The sequence below is a fragment of the Thunnus thynnus genome, chromosome 18, assembly GCF_963924715.1.
Source record: "Thunnus thynnus chromosome 18, fThuThy2.1, whole genome shotgun sequence".
NCBI lineage: Eukaryota > Metazoa > Chordata > Actinopteri > Scombriformes > Scombridae > Thunnus > Thunnus thynnus.
The window spans coordinates 18,320,133-18,339,419 of NC_089534.1; the positions used below are offsets into that span (position 1 = coordinate 18,320,133).

Here is a 19,287-nt window from a genome sequence, read left to right on the forward strand (position 1 = left end):
AGGGGAGTGTATAAACGACATGAATACACCATTACACATGTCTTCTTATGTCATTTCACTTACAACTATTTACATATGTATGGCCACACAAGTACTTCAGCCATGTGTGTATGTCATACATACTACTTATCCTGACATTTATATGATTGAAAAAACATAAACACAGCTAAGTTGTAAATAGTCTGAGTCACTGATCTTTAAGTGACTGGCCAGTGGTATGTGTGCTAGTCAATTAGTAGTCCTCACCTGAGGCATTTTAAGCTTCAGGTTAAGCTTCAACTGCATGTATAAGCTTCAGCCTGAAACAAATTTAGTGTCTAATAGCTATAAGTAAAGGTGTTACTGTCTATGACAATTAGCTGCTCTGGGACCAAGAAATACCCATTATTAGTATAATGAATATTCACTTTAAAACTGAACTGGGTGAGATTTTTATGTAAAAATACACCAATCCTATAAGCTTGAATCAATATAGCCCAAAAGATCATTTTGTCAGGTATGCATAGAAAAAGTGAGAAAGTGCCAGATCACTGGAATAAAGGTTTTAAAACTGATGAGAGATATGCAAACAGTCTCTTAAACAGCTCCATGCACATTTGTCTTTCTAGATCCTTTGCTGCAAAGAGTAGACAACTGTGTGCAGTCGACCAATTTCACCTGATACAATCCTCGGTGTTTAACTTCAATTTTAAATTAGACATATCAAATAGTGGATTCCTTTGACGATAACTGATCTGCCTTCTAGTTATGTTAATCATTTCCTAAGAAAATCAGGTGATCCTTTCATTCATAAAAAAAAAAAACAAATCAGGCAGACACAAAAGACAATGAATTTGAGATCCTGGTGATAACATTACGAAGTTGCATTTTAGCTTGGCCCTATTCCAGGCAACAAGCAATAATCTAGTAACACTGGCCAGCTTTTACTGGAAGTCTTTCTGGGTCACTCGGTCATATGATAAAGATATCCTATCAGCCCAATGAGCAGAAACGAACAAACTGCACAAGCACAGCGAAGCAAGAGAATCACAGTCACATTTGTATGCTGAGCAAATAGCCAACCCCTGTCAAATAATCAGTCATCGTATTTAACATAACTGATGTCACACAGTGGAGGGAGGGAGGGCAGATTCACATACAGACAGTGACAGTCATGTACGGTATATGTGCTGAGAAAGAGGTGTTTATTTTCCTCAACAGCCAAACAGGAAGTGATGATCATATCAGGAAGAGTAAACCCCACTTGTATCTTCTCATAGCTCACTGAGCACATGCACACTCTCAATATATTGTATGTACACACATGCATGCTCACATAGCAGCATGAAGACTGCAATGTTGAGTTTCAGGTTTTATGCAGGTCAAATTCTTTTACTTTTGCAATAATTTACATGACAAGAGTGTAACATTTCAATGACCTTAAACACTTATGTTCACAGTCTCTTAGTAGAGCTTTGTGCTAACACCAGAGCTTCGGTCAGCTACTGGAAAGCTTAAAAAAAATGAATGAATTAAAAAAAAACCAAGGCAATAAATTCTACAAACCCCCCCCCCCCCTCCTAAAAAAGCATTTGGATACAAATTTATGATTTTGAACTATGACCATCATCTATCAAATTGCACAGCTGTTCCCATTTTCATGACCCAGTGTTGACCAACATTACATAAGCAAGCACTGAGACGGTTGAGAAAAATGAACCGCTGACAACCCGCAAAACAAGACAAAACCAGGCAAAAAAAAAAACACACATGTTCCTCAAAGCAACCAGCTGGGAACACAGATGAGACACACACATAAAATATACAGCCCCAGACTCCCAGTGTAACACTCCCTCCCTCCTTCATCTCACAGGTGGAGAGAGCCTGTGACCACACAGCAGGGAGAAGGAGGGAAACGGTGGGAGGCACTGAGGTGAAAATCAAACAAACCATCGGCAGCATCACACTGTAAACATGAGAGCTCGGAGCTTAAACAAATAGAGATATTTGCGAAGTTTAGCCGCACCGGTGAGCAGCAGTTGTTACCTTCAGCCAAGTTATACTTAACAGTTAAAACTTAACCTATCCCTCACGATTTTCACAGCACAGTCGTTGTCTCAGTAGAGCTTTAAAATCTATGTCGTCACTGACTGACCACATTTTACATTTAGCCATAGGAATGACCGGAAGTTTAACTGGCAGAATACCAACTGAGATGCATGTCTGAATGTTGTCATGATGTTCAAAGTCACTGCATCAAAATTAAACCTATTTTAGTGAAATTGAAAAACAAAGTGCGTGCTTTTCTCAGGTGAACGCTGACGAAGCATTAAGAAAGTATCATCTTGGCTATGGAACAACTCTCAAGGTGAGGCTGCGCTCATAAAAAAATTTCCCGGTGTGAACTTCACCTTGATGGGAGTCTGGAAGGAGACTCAGCTGTTGGCTGTCTTGTCTTTCGCAGTACAACACAACCCCCCCCCCCCCCCCTCCACCCACACACACAATCCTGCAACAATCACAATGATGGGCTTTCAAGTCAACCACTGTCCATCACTAAACTTACATGCCCTCAAACAAATTTTTCTTCTCTCCTCACATACATACACAAAAAAAAGCGCACAAATCCTATTTGCAGTCTGATTGCAGATATGTGTTTTATTTTGACTCTGTAGGTTGAGAGGAATGCATAGAATTCCTATAATTTCCCAAGCATTCCTCCCTCCTCCCTCCAGTGGTCACTTGTCTAAGCTTGTCCCAGCCGGCAGAGCCTTGTTGACACTCTTCCCTCGCTGAGATCTGGGAATTTGTAAGGAAAACACTCCAAACGTCCAGAAAGATTAACCCGTATCCCCACTTAGCTGCTTGAAAAACACCTTTGTGTTTTGTGTAGATGCGCGCATTGGTGCAAGTAATTAGGAGTGAACGAGAACGGCAAGGTGAGGGGGTACTGGGACCTAGTAAAAGTCAGAGCGGGGTGATGAATTGTGAGCAGCGAGCCAGGTCACTCCTCAAACCTGGGACGAAACAGGAAAACTGTGAAACTCAATACTAAACATAAAAAACAAATGGGAATCAGAACTTGATATAGAAATTTCAGATGAAGCATGGTGCAAAATGTGTGACACAGTGTACATACTACTAACTCACAAGTATGGAGAGAGTTTATAAGCTATTCCAAACAACTGTTCTGTAATATATCTGGTAAAAATTCTACTTACAGCCAGCAAAAAACCTATAAAAAAAACTGGTATAAAGCTAATCCTCCAGGGAAAGAGGTTTGAGATTGTCCAGGATATCTTTTCAATGGAAAAGTTGGCATACCTGCTAAGAGTTAAAGGCAATATTTCCGACAAGAACTGAGAAAAGTGGATCATTTACATGAAACATGACGATGCCAACAAATAACTGAACTGTTAAGATATGGAATAAGTGGTAATGAGAATGTGTACATGTCTCAGCTGCCCTTGACAAACAATTCTGTAGTATTTGTTTAGTGTTATATTGTTCTGTGTCATATTATATGAGTGCTGTATATGTGTTGTAACCAGAGCTGAAAAAGCAATAAAAATTGAAGTGTGTGTGTATATATATATATATATATATATATGGAAATGGTAAAGAAAACTGTAAATCACTGCTGCAGCTAATAATATGAGAGGGGAAGATAAAACTTCTGCTTCATCCAGACATTTCTTCACAATCCAGCCCAGTTATTATTTTCTATTAAATGTCTTTAAGTCCAATATAGTATTCATTTATTCACTATCCCACTATTGGCTCGGTTACTGATAGAAGAACATGTTTGTAGTTTGAAAAATGATTTTAGTATAAAGACATACAGAGCTTCCATTTTTGTATCCCTGTCCAAAAAAAAACAAACTACTGAACACAAGATTTAGATGTTCAGGAAACCTATTTATGCTTACACTCAATATCAGAACTTAGGTAAACACTGCAGTGCCTTGTGGTCTACTTACCAAAGACTGTGAAGAAGCACATATAATACTAAATAGCAACTAATTAAGCTGGCAAAATGACAATCCACTTGAAAAACTACTATCTTGCTTTCATAGCAAACATCATATTCTATCCAACCAGTTCAAAGCTGGCATATACCTTGATCAATTTGCACAGCAGCACTAAAAACACGCAGCACCACCTGTGGCATACCTAGCTGTCACCAAGCCATGTGTCACACACCTGTCAAAAGTTCCTACCTCTGAGTTTGAGCCCATAGTCTGCCATCTTTTATCGTAGGCCGCCAAAATGCTGATCCAAAGAAGCAGCAAAAGGCAAAAAATAAAAAAAAACAGGTAAGAAGAGATAGACCCAAGAGTATCAGCAGGAGAGCTAGGGAGAATCTGACATTCCTGCCTGCCTCTCCTCCTCTGCCTGTCTCTCCTTGACCAGAGAGGGAGGAAAAGATCAGAAGAATGCAGCAACAGTAGAGGGGGGAGAGAGAGAGAGAGAGAGAGAGAGAGAGAGAGAGAGAGGAGGGAAAGAGGGACACTGTCAATGAAAGGAAAAAAGATTGGGGGCAGGACAGGGCAAGCCACGGGTGAGGAGTCATAATGCATTGTGGGATAGGGGGTGAACACAGATAAAACACTGAGACTCTGTTTGGCACCATCCTAGCATGCAACAGGACAGAATGCAAGTGCCGTCACAAGATGGAGAAAAGAGACAAAGAAGGGTATATCAGCCAGAGATCAACACACAAACAAAGACAAAACATGGGGCAGCAGTGGAGGCGATGTGATTAAGAGAAGGCATTAACTTTCTAATCTACATTCGATGGAAATCTACAAACTCGGAATTTGGAACACGTCGACCCCACATATAGTATATTAAACTTATCCTTACACAGAGACTATTAACCTCATACACAATTATGCAACTGTCACAAGCAACACACAGAGAGAAGGTGGAAAATACTGGGTCGTTAAATAACTACAGTAAAGTCTGTCAAAGCGAGAGAGACGAATTCAACAGTGTGGAAACATTTGCACTCTTGACTCCAGATTTAACAAGATGTGCTGTCAGGTGTGTGTAGCCAAGGTGAACAGTTTAATCAAAATATAAGGCCTGCACTTCAATAGAAAAAAAAATAAAATAACAGAAAGCTCTTCACATGCAAAAAAGTGGAAAAGTGTGAAACATTGTGAAATAGTACCACATGACTGAATCATTCACCTTTATTTCACATTCACACATCTTTTTTTGCAACTGAAGAGCAGTTTCTGTTTACGTTTCTGAAGGTCACGCTCTTTCTGTTTGATGAAAGCTGTGCGTTTCATCGTTAAGACATAAAACAGAAATATTCACTTGCATGAGAGATGGATTTTTTTTAAGTTTTGGAGATTCGGTTTGGTTTTTAAAGCCCTTTCAACTAGTAAAACAGATGAAGTGGCAAGTCAACTGGTAAACGACGTGCATAAACAGCTTAGTTCTCAGCAACGCTTCCTTTAAATTGGATGTCTAACTCCTCCACAGATGTACTACAGATGTGCTCTTACACTTACCTAGATCACACAGACTGCTCTCACGCTTCCCTTTCCTCCTGAAAAAGCTACGCTTTCTCCACGACATCCACTTGCTCAAACTCATGATGGAAAGCAAGTCTTTTTTTTAAAAAAACATAATGAAACAAACAAATCCGGAAGAGGAAGACAAGGTGGTGGTGGCGGTGGTGGTGGGAGAGTGACAGATGCGACAGGAAAGAGAAGGAGGAAGTAGAGGTGTTGCATTTATCGAGTACTATGGGTGTGTGTATTTGGGGCGCTGAGCTGGCTTGTAGTGACATCACACACACGCGCACACACACACACACACACGCGACAAGAGGGTGAGTGACAAGAGCAGGGGCTGTTTCAGCTTCTCAATTAAAAGGTAAGTGACAGGTGACACAGATTTGATTGAGTGTGTGTGTGTGTGTGTGTGTGTGCGTGTGTGTGTGTGTGCGTGCGCATGCCATATGCAGCGCTGCAACTGACAGCTGATTCTCCCCTGAAAACACGACAGCTCTCATTCTCTCACGTCACAGGAAGTGACAGGAGATAAACATGACCCGCAGTGACCTTAACCCTGAAAACACGCTGCTGACACTCCGGGCCACGACAGACATTTCCTTTGTGAATGTTTACATGAAAGAGACAATTTAACATAATGACTCACAGAATAAGTGTTGCAGGACACACAGTCACAAAAAGTGACACAGCTCCTGACATTTAACGCAGGTCTGTGAGCCAGCGCAGTGGAACAGAGAGCAGGGCAAAGGCTCGAGTCCATTTGCTCATTGACATATTTAGTCAATGAGGGGGCAACTGAATAAACAACTCTATTCCCACACAGAGAGGGTGAGATAGAGAGAGATGAGGCGGGGGGGGGGTTAGGGGTGGGGAGGCAGAGAGAGAAAGTTCTTTTTCCTGTGTTTTGTTTTTTCTCTTCCTTTCCTTAACAAAGAGGAAGTAGAGGAGGAATACCGGCCCGGTCCACCCGTGACCAACTTCCAGAGTCTGATTGAATTAAAATCTACTTCCTTCCGTAGAGAGTCGCAGGCAGCTGGTCTGGTCACAACTCAGAGGAATGAATGGGTGAGGCTAGTCTTGGCAGCGACTGAAGGAATCAGAGACCAAAAGGGGACTTTCCACTGGGCTGCATCAGTCATGAACCCACAGATAGGCGCCCCCCCTCTGTCATTCCATATTCGCACACCAACCCGAGAGCATCCATCGTCGAGCTGCTGGAGTGAAGCAGCGCGAGTGTGTGTACACCGTCATGAACATCTGTCTGTCCCTCTCTCTCACACACACACACATTCACACACACACATGCATTAGGAAGACATGAATGAAACCTTTTAATTCATGTCTTACCACAAACCTGAGTTCACATGAAATGTAGAGACTGCAAGCAACAAATTATATTTTGATACTAGTCCTTTTATGCCATAATGCATTATAAACATAAAATGAACCGTAGCCAGAGGGGTCCTGAGTCTGGAATGGAAAGATCCTGAACTGACCTTACCACCGAAGCTTCCTCTCCCACAAGCCAAAGAGACCACACATGATCTGGTCTACATGACGGCTAAATCATTTACAATCCAGGTCAGACACATGCCCGTGCGTTTTTCTTGTACTAACAGGCATCACTATTCAACGCTGAGTCTCCACTGACGAAAAAATCTGTTTTCCTAAATAAAATCTACATCGGATCGTCACTCTTTGATGTTCAGTGTGTTGCAGGAGGTTGTGATAAAATTCTGTAATTAACTTTTTTGTTGTGCCCTGTTTCCCTCAGCCGCCCTGCTGATTATCAGCTTTGATTTCAGTAAGTGATTCCTCCACCACAGAGTCATGAAAAAGCAAGAGGCAAATACTTTTATCAAACTTGCAACAATGCATTAAGGCCTTAAGTGGACATACTATTGAAGCAGAATTTGATATTTGCACCTTTTACAAGGGATTTCCTTTCTATTCCTTTAATAACTTTTGTTGTTATGATTATTATCTCAACAGGATCAGGACCAAGAAATGCAAGATATACTATCACTTAAGAGAACACACGCAAAAACACAAAACACAAGCAAATGAAAAAAAAAAAAAAAACATCATCAATTTGACAACACATGCACAGCATTTTGAAAATGCCGCATTGTGAGAAGACACAATCAAATACAGAAGCACAACCAAATACTTGTTTTTATTAATTTGCTTGTGCTTTGTCTTTTTGCAGTGTGTTGAGCTTTCAGGGCCACAGTAGAAAATTGCTGCTTTTAAATGTATTTAATGAGTGATGGTTAGATTCTGGCTAGGGACCTTTGTTACCCTCTCTATCCCCCCATGTTTCCTGTCTCCACCTCAACTTTAATCTGTCTAATAAAAAAAAGTTAAAAAGCCACACACAAAAAAAAAAAATCATTAAGAAAAAAAAAATTTAAAAAGTGGCAGTGGCTATGATGGCTGTGCTTCTCTCTCTCTCTTTCTCACACACACACACACGGAGCGGATGAGTCAGGGGTCTAGCCTACATCCAAGAGAAAGAGATGGAAAATGCACTTCCCACAATGCCACAGGACTCCACCCATGGAAAGTAGTAGTTTCCCATTTCTAAATCCACAATATCTACCTATCTCCAACCACTCTGTGCAGCACTGGAGTAATATTTCCTCCAAGTTGTGATGGATCTGTAATAGTCTGAACTACTGGAAAACCTAACTGTACAGTTTTTGGTATCACCTCTGTTAACAGTGTCAAAAATGTTTCATACTTTGAATTCTGTAAGAAATATACTTGCAACAAACTTGTAACAATGGCCAAAAGACAAAAACCTTCAAGGCTATGAGAAGGTGGACATTTCAATTCCTTTAAGTTATTTACTCAGTAGTGAAATATCACTGTAGCTTTAAAGGGTTAATCTGAACTCTTTCCAGGCCTCAGCCTGTTTTTTTGTTTTAGTAAATCCTGTCATGCGAAGGGTCAGAAGGTAGATTGGGCAACATGGCTTTGTAGGCCTAATGAGCTCGGAAAAGGGGGCAGAGAAGGGGATTTAAAGCAGGAGGGTTTGCTTTGGGGAAAGAGGAGATTCACAGATAGAGGAGACTGGTTTGTGTGTGTTGAACAACCACAGGAGCCCTAAAGACAGATCATTTTCTGCCTTTTCCAGCCTACTCTAGAGAGTTTAAATGTGATCTAGGCTGGGTGGAGTGTCTGTATGCTGCTGGATGCACACATACACACACGAACATCGACTAAAGAGGCAGAGTCCCACAGACAACCGCACCCAGGGGAGATGTTCCGGCCAGTGCTTCCATTCCCAAATTTCCAGCCAGGATTTTGCAGAGCTTGTTTCCTTCCACTTCCCAGGCAACCATATCCAGCAGAGACACTTGTACTATATATATTGCTGTGAGGATGTATCCAGCTGCATTCCCTATGGACACTCCCCCTGTCTCAAAGTCAAAATACTCTCATGAGAACTCTCACTGACCATAGACCCATAGATGACTGATGCTCTAACACCAGAAACAAAGAAATAAACAAACGAAGGTCATGACATCTAAGAATGAAGGGGCGGCCGTAGTGAAAGCTTCTTTGTTATGATTTTGGTTCCATGCTACCCACACATGCAGATGCACACCCATCATTAGGCATTTGCATAACACTGCATAGCACTGCAATCACTGATAGTTTGAAAAGTGTTTACTGTTGTAGATAAGTGGCAAACATGCCTCCAGATAGCCTCATCCAATTATTTCTGAACTAGTGATCCAGTCTCTTTCCACAGATGCACACACACACACACACCAGCTGAAATATTTCCATTTACATGGTCCACCCTGCTACATGAGGCCAAGGCTAGAATTAAGCATGACATGTAGCTGAGCTAGTCTGGTGACAAATCTTCAAAAAAATCTTCTTACCGCACCCTCCACACCCTCCATTTGATGACAATCACATTCCTGTTCTCTTGTTAGATACAACAATATATTCTCCATTATGTTCTGCATCGCACCCAAAGACAATGTGCAAGCAGATGGCCCTGTGTGTAGCTCAGCAGGTAAAGCTGATGATGATGATGCAATCTATTTTATGTTGCTTGGGAGTGACACTGTTATTGTTACATTTACAAATGCTCCATTACACTCTAAATAATAGGAGCGTGAGAGAGAGAGAGAGAGAGAGAGAGATGCTAATGTGCAGAAACAAGGCAGAAACAATGGAGAAAGATTAGGAAAAAGAGCGGGTCAGATAACCAAAGCTCTGAAAGTGAATTTCTGAGAGGGCTCTTCCCCGCTAGAGCTCTCAGGTGACAAATAAACCAGGAGAAAAAAAACCTCAGGTGAGTGTCCATTATTGTGTAATGGCTGTTAAACAACAGCCCATAACCCTGTGGATGATATTTGACCTTTCACATTTGTCTGCACTCTGGAATGGGCAGGGGGAGGGTAAGTGGAGCCAGGATAGGTAGATAGTGTTGGGGCAGGGGGGTTGTGGGGGGTTATAGGCTAACCCAACCAGAACTTTGTCAAATAGTGTTTGCAAGCACTCCTTAAACATCTGTTTCAGCCTCTTTAGAGCTGCAGCGCCATGTGGCAAACCACACACATCAACAGAGTTCAGCCTTTAAGGTCAATTTTAGGACTGCAACTAACAGTTTGTTTCATTAATGTGTTGATGATTTCTTTCTGTGAAATGTGACAAAATAGAAAAAAAAAAGATATTTAATTTACAATAACATGAAACAAAAATGCTCACATTTGAGAAGCTGGAACCAGCTATCTTTTACTGTTTTTCTTGATAAAGGACTTAGCAATTAATTGATCAAAAGCAAAGTGTTAGCCACATACAACAGGTAGATGTTGGTCATGTGTTCATGTTTTAACCTGTCACCTTTGCTTAGTTGACAAAAGCAAGAAAATGGTCGTTATGTAGTTGATAACAGAGTCATTTCTCCCAGATGTACTGGTTTCTCCAGCTTCACAAGACCTGCACCCTCCTTCCTCTGTTCCTTACCTAACGTTTTTCTCTCTATCCCTGATCCATTGTGGGCTTACATAACAACTTGACATGCTGGAAAACATGAGCCACCACCTCCTCATGCCCCTTAAGAGGCATGAGTGTGCATATATGTCCGTGAAAGGGTGACAGACTGTCTAACTAACTGACCTCCATCATGGAAGGCAGAGCAACAACACACACCAACAATGATCTCACTTTAGTACTAGTTTACAAATGGAGCACACACTGGCTGAAATAACTAAACAGAGGCTTTAAAACAACAGAATGTGCTCACTTGCTCCACATGACCAGTGATAACTTTCTGCCAATCAGTAGTGATGACAAAAACAGACAGGTCTAAGGTGTGTGTGTGTGTGCGCATGCTGTGAGTAGACACTCCGCTGTTGTGAATAAATACGTCAACCATTCAAACACGCCCACATAGTGTCCGGCATGGAAATCACATGAACAAGTGCGCTAATGCTTTTCTCGCAAGGCTCATCTCAGCTGTAAAAACATCCTTCCACCTGCCCACCCCACACACACACACACACACACACACACACACCTGCTCGTCAATCACCTCTCAAAGCACTTATAGGTTACAAATCTCTCTCTTTCTCACTATCCATCTTCTTGTCTCAATTTCTGACACAGACACCACACAGGTTTGTTTCTATAGTTTTAAAAGCCTCAGCACCTGGGAGCATTTTGATTTGTAAAGCCATGAATTGTGTGATGATGCAAAGAAGAGCAGGTGTTTTATTTAGAGCGGAGGGGGGAATGTATACTCAATGTGTCCTGGTGAAAAAGAGGTTTTTCAGAAGTTTCGCTAAGGTTGACACACTTCACATCCTCTCTGAATTATGAAATAGAACACCTAATTTCAGCCATACTTCTGTAATACCACCAACTACACACAAACCACCAAAAAACACATCTTCCGAGTGAAGATAAGAAACAGTTGAGCCATGGCCTGCAGGTTATATTGATACAAATGTGCTCTCTGGTATTTTGAGGGTTGATTTAGTGAGTGGCTAAGCTACGTGCTAAATTTTCCCCTCTTTGCCATAAAAGAAAACATTACTTTTGGGGTTGCTAGGAAACCTGAATCTTTGTAGGAAAAGCATTGTGGTCTGAAGACAAGCGTTGTAAATTACTCCGTCGGCACGGTGGAATTCCTGGCACGGACTCTGCCAGCTTTCTGAGGCTGGGCGGCCCAGGGAAAGCTGGCACATGGACTGGTTAGGACGGATAAACCTAAACACTTTTCTTCAGACTATTTTCTGCTCTGTTTAAAGATTAACAATAGAGAGAGAGAGAGAGAGAGAGAGCATAGATGAGCTGTGTGCAGGAGGAATGCATAATAGCTGTCAGATATGTTTCAAACTCCTGACATCACAAAATCACAAGCCACTACATTCTGAATCTGGGTACAGACGCCTTCATGCCATAATGCACTACATTACAGGTCACACTATCCAAGAAATGTCAGTCAAATGAAGTTAGGGGTTCAAAGAGTGCAAGTGTGGAAAGAAGCACAAATAATCCATTGAAAGCAATGATTTTCCACCTTATGGTGACTATGACTTCAGTAAACGTTTACATACATGGTGTTTAGTTTAGCAGGTTAGCTCAGATTAATACATCAGTGCATGAAAGGGTTGCATGTTTAATTTATTAAGTTTATATCTGATATATGTACAGAACTACGTTTGACCTGTATGGATAATAATAAAGTGCCATATGTTTGACTCTTTTCTTTTTGTTTTCTCTTGTCTCTGCATGTAATGTAAGAAGTGTCTTGTGAGCCCATGTGGGCTCTTTGATCAATGACACTTGGATACATGTATTCATTCATTCATTCATTCATTTATTCATTCATTATGAACTAAATCATCATATTTATCATTATCATGATGCATGGAGGATGCTTGTTTTGTAAAATAGTGATGTCTTGTTATGATGGGCCGAATGTTTGGCATGAGACAGACACCAAACTCACTTCAAACATCAAACAGTCAAACGTGACATCTTCAGATTTCTTATTTTCTCCGACCAACAGTCCAAAAGCAACTATACTCTGTTTACTACCATGTATGATGAAGAAAAGCATTAAATCCTCACATTTGAGACTGAAATCAGCAAGTGTCAAAAATTATCAAAATAGTTGCCGATTAATTTTCTGACAAACAACAAATCGATTAACTGACTCAGCATTGCAGCTCTATAATCATTTGGTTCATACATAGTAATAAGTAAGCCTTTGTTTATTAGCAGACTGCAGCAAGTTAAGAAGATGGGTGCTTGTAAACATACCAACACAATCTTTTTTTTGGTGGGTACTTGCCTTAAAATGGTTTACCTTCCATCTTATGTCTTATCCCACTATTGATTGTTACATCAACACATCTTAATTCAATGTGAAATCCTATTCAAAAGGTATCAATGAGTTCCATCTTTTAGCAGACACGAACACACAAAGTATTAAGTACTCTTTCTAGAAAAACAACTTGTTTGTTTATCTATCTCTCTCTGAGGCTGGTGTCTACAAAAGATTAACCTAAGGAATGAAATGATCCACTGAAAAAGGGATCACAGGGTGCGGCTCTCTAGACCCATCCCTGCATTCATGTTTCTCCCCTTTCTCTGCAGCCATTGGTCACTTTTTCTGTTACTTTCTGTTTCTCCTTGCAAACGCGTTACTATCAACCATCTCTGTTTCTCTTTATGCCTGTGGTGCTTGCTTTGCCTCCATGGGAACTGAGGTTAACCATGCACAACAGGATTTCTGGCTCTGTCAGTGTTTCCTTTCAGTCACTGCTTTTATGCATGTACAGCAAAATGTTCATTCTATGCCGTTATGTGATATGCTACCATATCAAAGACACATATGCTTACATACTCTGCATGCTGTGTGGCTATTAAATGCATTAAACAATAAGGCTCAAAACAACAATCTAAACAATGGCCAGGCCTATCAAAAACATACCAGATCTCCACTTGATGATGTCGTTGAACTCATCATTGGCTCCTCCCTCTGCGACGTCACCGTGTGACGCCATGGCAGCAAATTAATCCAATGCTTTATTAGTTGAAATGGTGTGATATAGTGCCAGGCCTCTTGACACACAGTGCAACAGCCCTCTTTCTGCACCTGTAAGCGAGAATCAAACTTAAAACTTGCATTCAATCAATTCTGCAGTCACTCAACTTTGCAATATGTATGCCTTCCCTTAGCTCTTTCTGCTCTAATGTGACTTAATCTCAAAAGAATGTGGGTGAGGAGGTGTTAAACACAAAAAACAACATGGTCACATAATGGTTAAGCCTGCAAGAAGATCTGGCACCACATAAGGAACCACACAGGTCACTAAGACCAACAGCTGTTTTAAGACACTTCTATGTCCACTCATCATCTCTGGTAAGGAAACAAACCAGTCTCACACAGTGGCCTTAGGCTGACACTCTGGGCATTGATTTATGTGTAAAACCACTCCTGTAAGAGTAATTGATGCTATAATAGCTGACAATCATAGTTAAGACTTTTGTGACGCCTCAGCAACAAGCCAGCCAGTTAAGTCAGTTTGAGGTTGAAACACCCACAGAGTGTCAAGCAGAGGTGAAATTGGTCTTTTGCCAACCATAGACATTTGTTTGTGTGTGTCTGTTTTACTTTGGGTTGGTCTCCACCGTCATCATAGACACCCAAAGTCTTGGTCAAATTTAATGCTCTTTTCTAATGTTGAATTCTGTTACTTTCAATGCACTCCATTATAAACTTATGAGTCAGCAACATAGCTTATTTTAATCACATGTACGTTGACAAGAACATTTTGCTCCTGGCAAACAAGCTCATGTTGAACTCTGACAGTGATTTCAGATATCAGTGGGTAAGATTTATCATCATGCAACCAAGTGATGCAGTTCAAATGTTATCAAAAACAAACTCTAAGCAGCAGCAAACCCTTGACTCTGATGAGAGGTTCCTTTGGGGGAATAATGAGGAATTACTTTGCAATTTTTAATCTGTTGTCATGTGATAACAGTGGTAAATGTCATTGTTGTGGTTCTCAGTTTCACACAGGACACTCTGCTGTGCGCTCTGCCTCCAGTCAGAACCTAAAAGGCAACATGCACTAGGATAATCTCCAAATGTTCAATTTGACCTAGTGAATATGTTAGCTGCTGCTGCAGTGACATGATAATCCATCACAGGTTATTTTTCAGACAAATGAGTTACACATTGTTGCAGCTTTAGTGTAATGCTTGTGGTCTACTTAAAAAAACATCCATGTTCAGTCCCCAAATAGCTTATTTGTTTTACCATGAAAGGAGTTGATGTGCAGTTTTATCAGGCGGTGCTTGCTTGGTGAGTTACACTTCTTGAGGGATGATGCAAGACCCAAAAATAACAACGATAAACTCAAGGAAAAGGCAGCCTCATATGTCTTACTGGTGTCTTTTCAATTTCAGTTCCTCTCAATGTGAGAAGACTGGTTTTGACAACCGAGGCAAAACAACTGAAGGGATTCAATTAGCCAGTTTAATCGGAACCCTTTGAAGCTGTACATTTCAACAAGCAGTGTAGTATAGTAATGTAATTTATAGTTCGGTTGATTTAAACAAGAGCTGGGTGTAAATGCCTTCAACCCAGTACATTTAAAGCACTCCTATGCTGTGTTAATCTGATGAGATTACCACCTTCCTGACAAAAAACATAATATACACTACTACATGACACATAAAGGGACTTTTAAACTGTGAATACATGATGGCTTTTTTGTAGTTAATGTTTCATCTCGTGGGTGTGGCTGTAGTATTTATATCTTGCAAACTTTTCACCAAGCAATTAGAAATCTGGTTGCAGTGTAGCTACATTAACGGCTACGCGCGAGACCTCGGGTCAACACTGATTGTTTGGGAGCTAATTTCAACGTTTTAACGGCTACTTTTTGATGGCTACACCTAAAGTACGACTTCTAACTTCACAATAACGTAAACTAAATGCTATGCTGTGTTGTGTAGTGTTGATACAATGACGGTCAACATTACAGGTCCGAAACATTTCAAGAGCCCATGTCACACACTCACCTCTGCTGTCACCAAGGAGTCAGGAGACGTGGTCCCTCAAAACAAGTCCAAAACGTGAGGAGTATAGACACACAAATAAAGTAAGGCGTATTGAAAAGTTGAAAAGTTTAAAAAGTGCATTAATCCAATTAGTTTAAGGCATTTTCTAAGCGGTACGAGGCACTCTTCTTAACTAACTAAAGCTAACTAGTAACTGTTAAGTGAGAACCGTCCTCCAGCGCATCCAGTCTCCACAATGTGCCAGGAAAAAAAGCTTTAAGAGACGCCTTTTGCAACGCAAAGCAAAGCCCAACTATCGTAATCTTGAAAAGCACACGGCAGGCTGTCTCTTTGGAAACGGAGAGATTTGTTATTACATTTCACGGATGAACACCGCACAACTGTGGACTCAGGTCCCACAACTTTGTTCCCGTTGCTTACTTGACGCCTGATGCCAATTTTTTTCCTAGGATGGCGAAGTCATGACCCGCCCCACTGTGCCTCTGATTGGCTACTACTCGTTGTCTTCGTTGGTTGGGTTGGTTAGGTTTAGGCATGAGGAGTGAGATTGGTTGGGATAAACCAATCAAAGGCAGACTAGGGCGGGTCATGACTTCGCCATCCTAGGAAAAAAATGTATCGCTTATTTGGACTCCCTTCTGGCTACACTGATGTTAAGTAAGACACAATTAGACGAACGTAACGGAAACGTTGGAATAATCCTTCGAAATAAAAGAGCGAAACTTGTCAACTCTGGCGAATAACTGCGATAATCACACAACTGGCGCCAAAAAGCAGTCGTTCCCAAAGACTTAGAGAATAATTGTGTAGTTTTGCAACAACTAATCATAATACCAGTTTAATGACGGGTTTACTTGAAGGCTCCCGTTGATAATAACCCTGACATCCCATACAATATGTTTATATCCTTAAATTACCTTCGTGACGTACTTTATGACTCAGTGAATTGACGACATCGTCATTTTGCTCTTAAATTGACTCTCACTTCACTCACTACTCAGCATTTCAGGAGTTATCCCTGAATGTCAAGTCAATCACGTTTACTTTGAAAGTTTTGACAGGAAGTACAGTGTTCACTGTGGGTGACTTGACAAATTATGTTTAACTTCCCCTCTGGCTGTAAAAGTTTTCCCGACGCGGAGATGGAAACATGGCGCGGTGGGCGTCACGTGACGTAGCACCAATGAAACCAGTGATTCCCATAAGAAAAACCCAAAGCCTTAAAACAAACTTTAATTGTTCTTTTTGTCCAGGTAAACGCAGCATTAATTGACTATTTACACTAAGCCATTCAACCCAAGATCTCTGCCTTATTGTAATATATATGCACTGTGACACATTATTCCATTCACTCTAATCTTGAAATCTATTTACAGTGGGAGAAGTATATTTGCTTAAGTAAAAACAGCAACACCACAATGCAAAAATACTCCATTACAAATAAGTTTTGCTTTAATATTATCAACAATGTACTTCAAATAGTAAAACTTCAAAAGTGAAAGTATTCATTACACAGCTTTATTATCATTCAGTGTTGTATTATAATATTAGCTTAATATGACTAATGCATTAACATGTAATCAACATTTTAATGCTGTACTTTGAACTATACTCAGACTACTGAATCATTCTATCAACTGGTCGTGTTTTATATGTAAATGATTAATCTATTAAATAACTAGCAACTATAACTTTTTGTAAACAAATGTTGGGCAGTAAAAAATACTGTGCAATATTCCAACAAACTTTATTTATATAGCACAATATTCAGCACAAAGCAATTTACAAAAAGAAAAAAAAAACAATTTATACAATAAAAAATATTAATACATAGGAAAAGAAATTTAAAAAAAAATAACAGAACAGCAAATATCATTACTATAAACACTTCCATCACCACTTGCACTGTATCACGTTTCATTTTATTATCCTAAGTGATGTGTTGGCCTGCAAAGCAACAACTTTTCCAGTACCTGAGGGGACTGAATAATACATGAAGGCCCATGGAAAGAGTCTCTGTGGCTTTGGGGATGCAGAGATGTTGATCTTCTATTGTAAAGCCTCGTCCTTCTCCCTTCCTCTTCTCAGTTGTCAGGGCTCTTTTGTGGATGCTTCCTCACACAGCTCAATGAAGAAGCTCAATTTCACAAATTAGTGTTCTGTAAGACCTGGAACACGTATCAACTAACACATATTTGTTTGACAGTGAGTGGATAGGGAGTGTGGGGACAACCTGGAATTCTCACCTGTATGTTCACAAACAATATGTAAAATGAGGTCTTGTGTATTCAAGGCTCCAATACTCTACTGCATTTTATGATGTACTGCAATTTGTCACTCTGGGCTTTTTTGATACACATGTGATGCATATTTACATTTCTTGTGTCTGTGAACACTGTAGTACAAAAGACCTAGGCCAAGGAGCTTTCAAAAGGCATATTTTCCATCTGCACGCCTTGGATCTATGTAACTACAGCTCAACAAACTTTGAATACTACTTTAGATGAGGTGCAGCTATCTTCTGTGAAGTTTTCCTGTGGCAGATGCAGATGACTGGGTGTCCATGGTCCAAGGCGTCGCCCTTGCAATGAAATTATAGGGGTGAGAGTGTGGTAGCCTTCAACGGGCCTTTGCTGGACTGCAGCCCAGAGGCTGCTAGAAGGGCTTAGAGTGCCCTCTTCTGTCCTAATGGTGCAACTACTCCTGAAAGATAGACCACATTCACTTGAGGGACTTTATTGCACAAATACAGCGCAAAACGACATCTATTCGATTTACAAACATGTTCCCCCCCATTAGTTGAAAAACGTTATTGGCACCTCCACTATCACCAAATATGCCAATGTATGGATACTTTGACGGTATATACCAGCAGGAGGTGGGCGTGTACTGTCGAAAATTTAACTAAATTTAACATTTAACTTTGTACAAATATGTCTTATCTGCTGCTCTGGACGTCATCCTATTGTTTGAGCGCCCAGATTATTCAGCATTATTGTACCATCGTTTTTCCGGTCTTGACTTCATTTAACCTGCCATTCTTACAGATCCCTAACTGTCCAAAAATCGTATTTGTATTTAAGTAAAAGTGGACTAATTAGTAAAAACGCAGAGCTGATATGAAGGACATTTTAGTTTATTTAGGTGCTTATCACGGTACATAATTAATATCTTCTTTATCACAACGGATGTCTTTTTTTATTCATGTTCTTGTTATGTTTTATCGCTTTATATGGAAGCTTATGTTGTATTTGCGTTTATAAACTCAGAGTGCTGCGTTTGAAGCTAGGGAAATCCACCGTTCATGTTTTCCTTTAAACCTGCTTAGTGTGTTCAACATACCATGAACTAGTAGGGTGTGTTATCGGTATTTCATGACGCCATTCACGGCCGGTGAATGTTGATACTTCTTGTGGTCATCGCAGGTAATTTAATGATGCTAACAGGAATACCAACAAAATACCTACCAGGAGTGGGGTTCGAACCCACGCGGACATATGTCCATTGGATCTTAAGTCCAACGCCTTAACCACTCGGCCATCCTGGTATACACACCGCATCCCGCCACAATGCGACATGAAAAACCGCTCCATGGTAGATTACGTTACAAGAATTGTGATAATTGTTCAAATAACTACGTAGCTATCAACAAACGCCATTATTAGAATTGTTCTATTGCAGCAATGCCTACCGAGCGAGCAGGGCTGCG

General features: G+C 40.5%; 1 protein-coding gene and 1 non-coding gene across 6 annotated transcripts in view; both read right to left on the reverse strand.

Moving 5' to 3' along the window:
* Positions 1-15,997, reverse strand: part of utrn (utrophin) — a 181,694-nt gene extending 165,697 nt beyond the window's left edge. For 3 of the 5 annotated variants that reach the window (XM_067572502.1, XM_067572504.1, XM_067572500.1), the window contains exon 1: positions 5,505-5,618. In XM_067572502.1, the coding sequence (XP_067428603.1) occupies positions 5,505-5,589 (85 nt within the window). In that variant the 5' untranslated portion in view covers positions 5,590-5,618. Of the gene's footprint in view, positions 1-4,199; positions 4,307-5,504; positions 5,619-13,476; positions 13,642-15,578 lie in introns of those variants that run through there. The other 2 variants (XM_067572501.1, XM_067572503.1) reach the window with 2 other exon arrangements.
* A 3,045-nt stretch (positions 15,998-19,042) lies between these two features.
* Positions 19,043-19,125, reverse strand: trnal-uaa (transfer RNA leucine (anticodon UAA)). The gene has a single exon. It is a non-coding gene; the product is annotated as a tRNA-Leu (tRNA).
* Between the last annotated feature and the right edge of the window lie 162 nt (positions 19,126-19,287).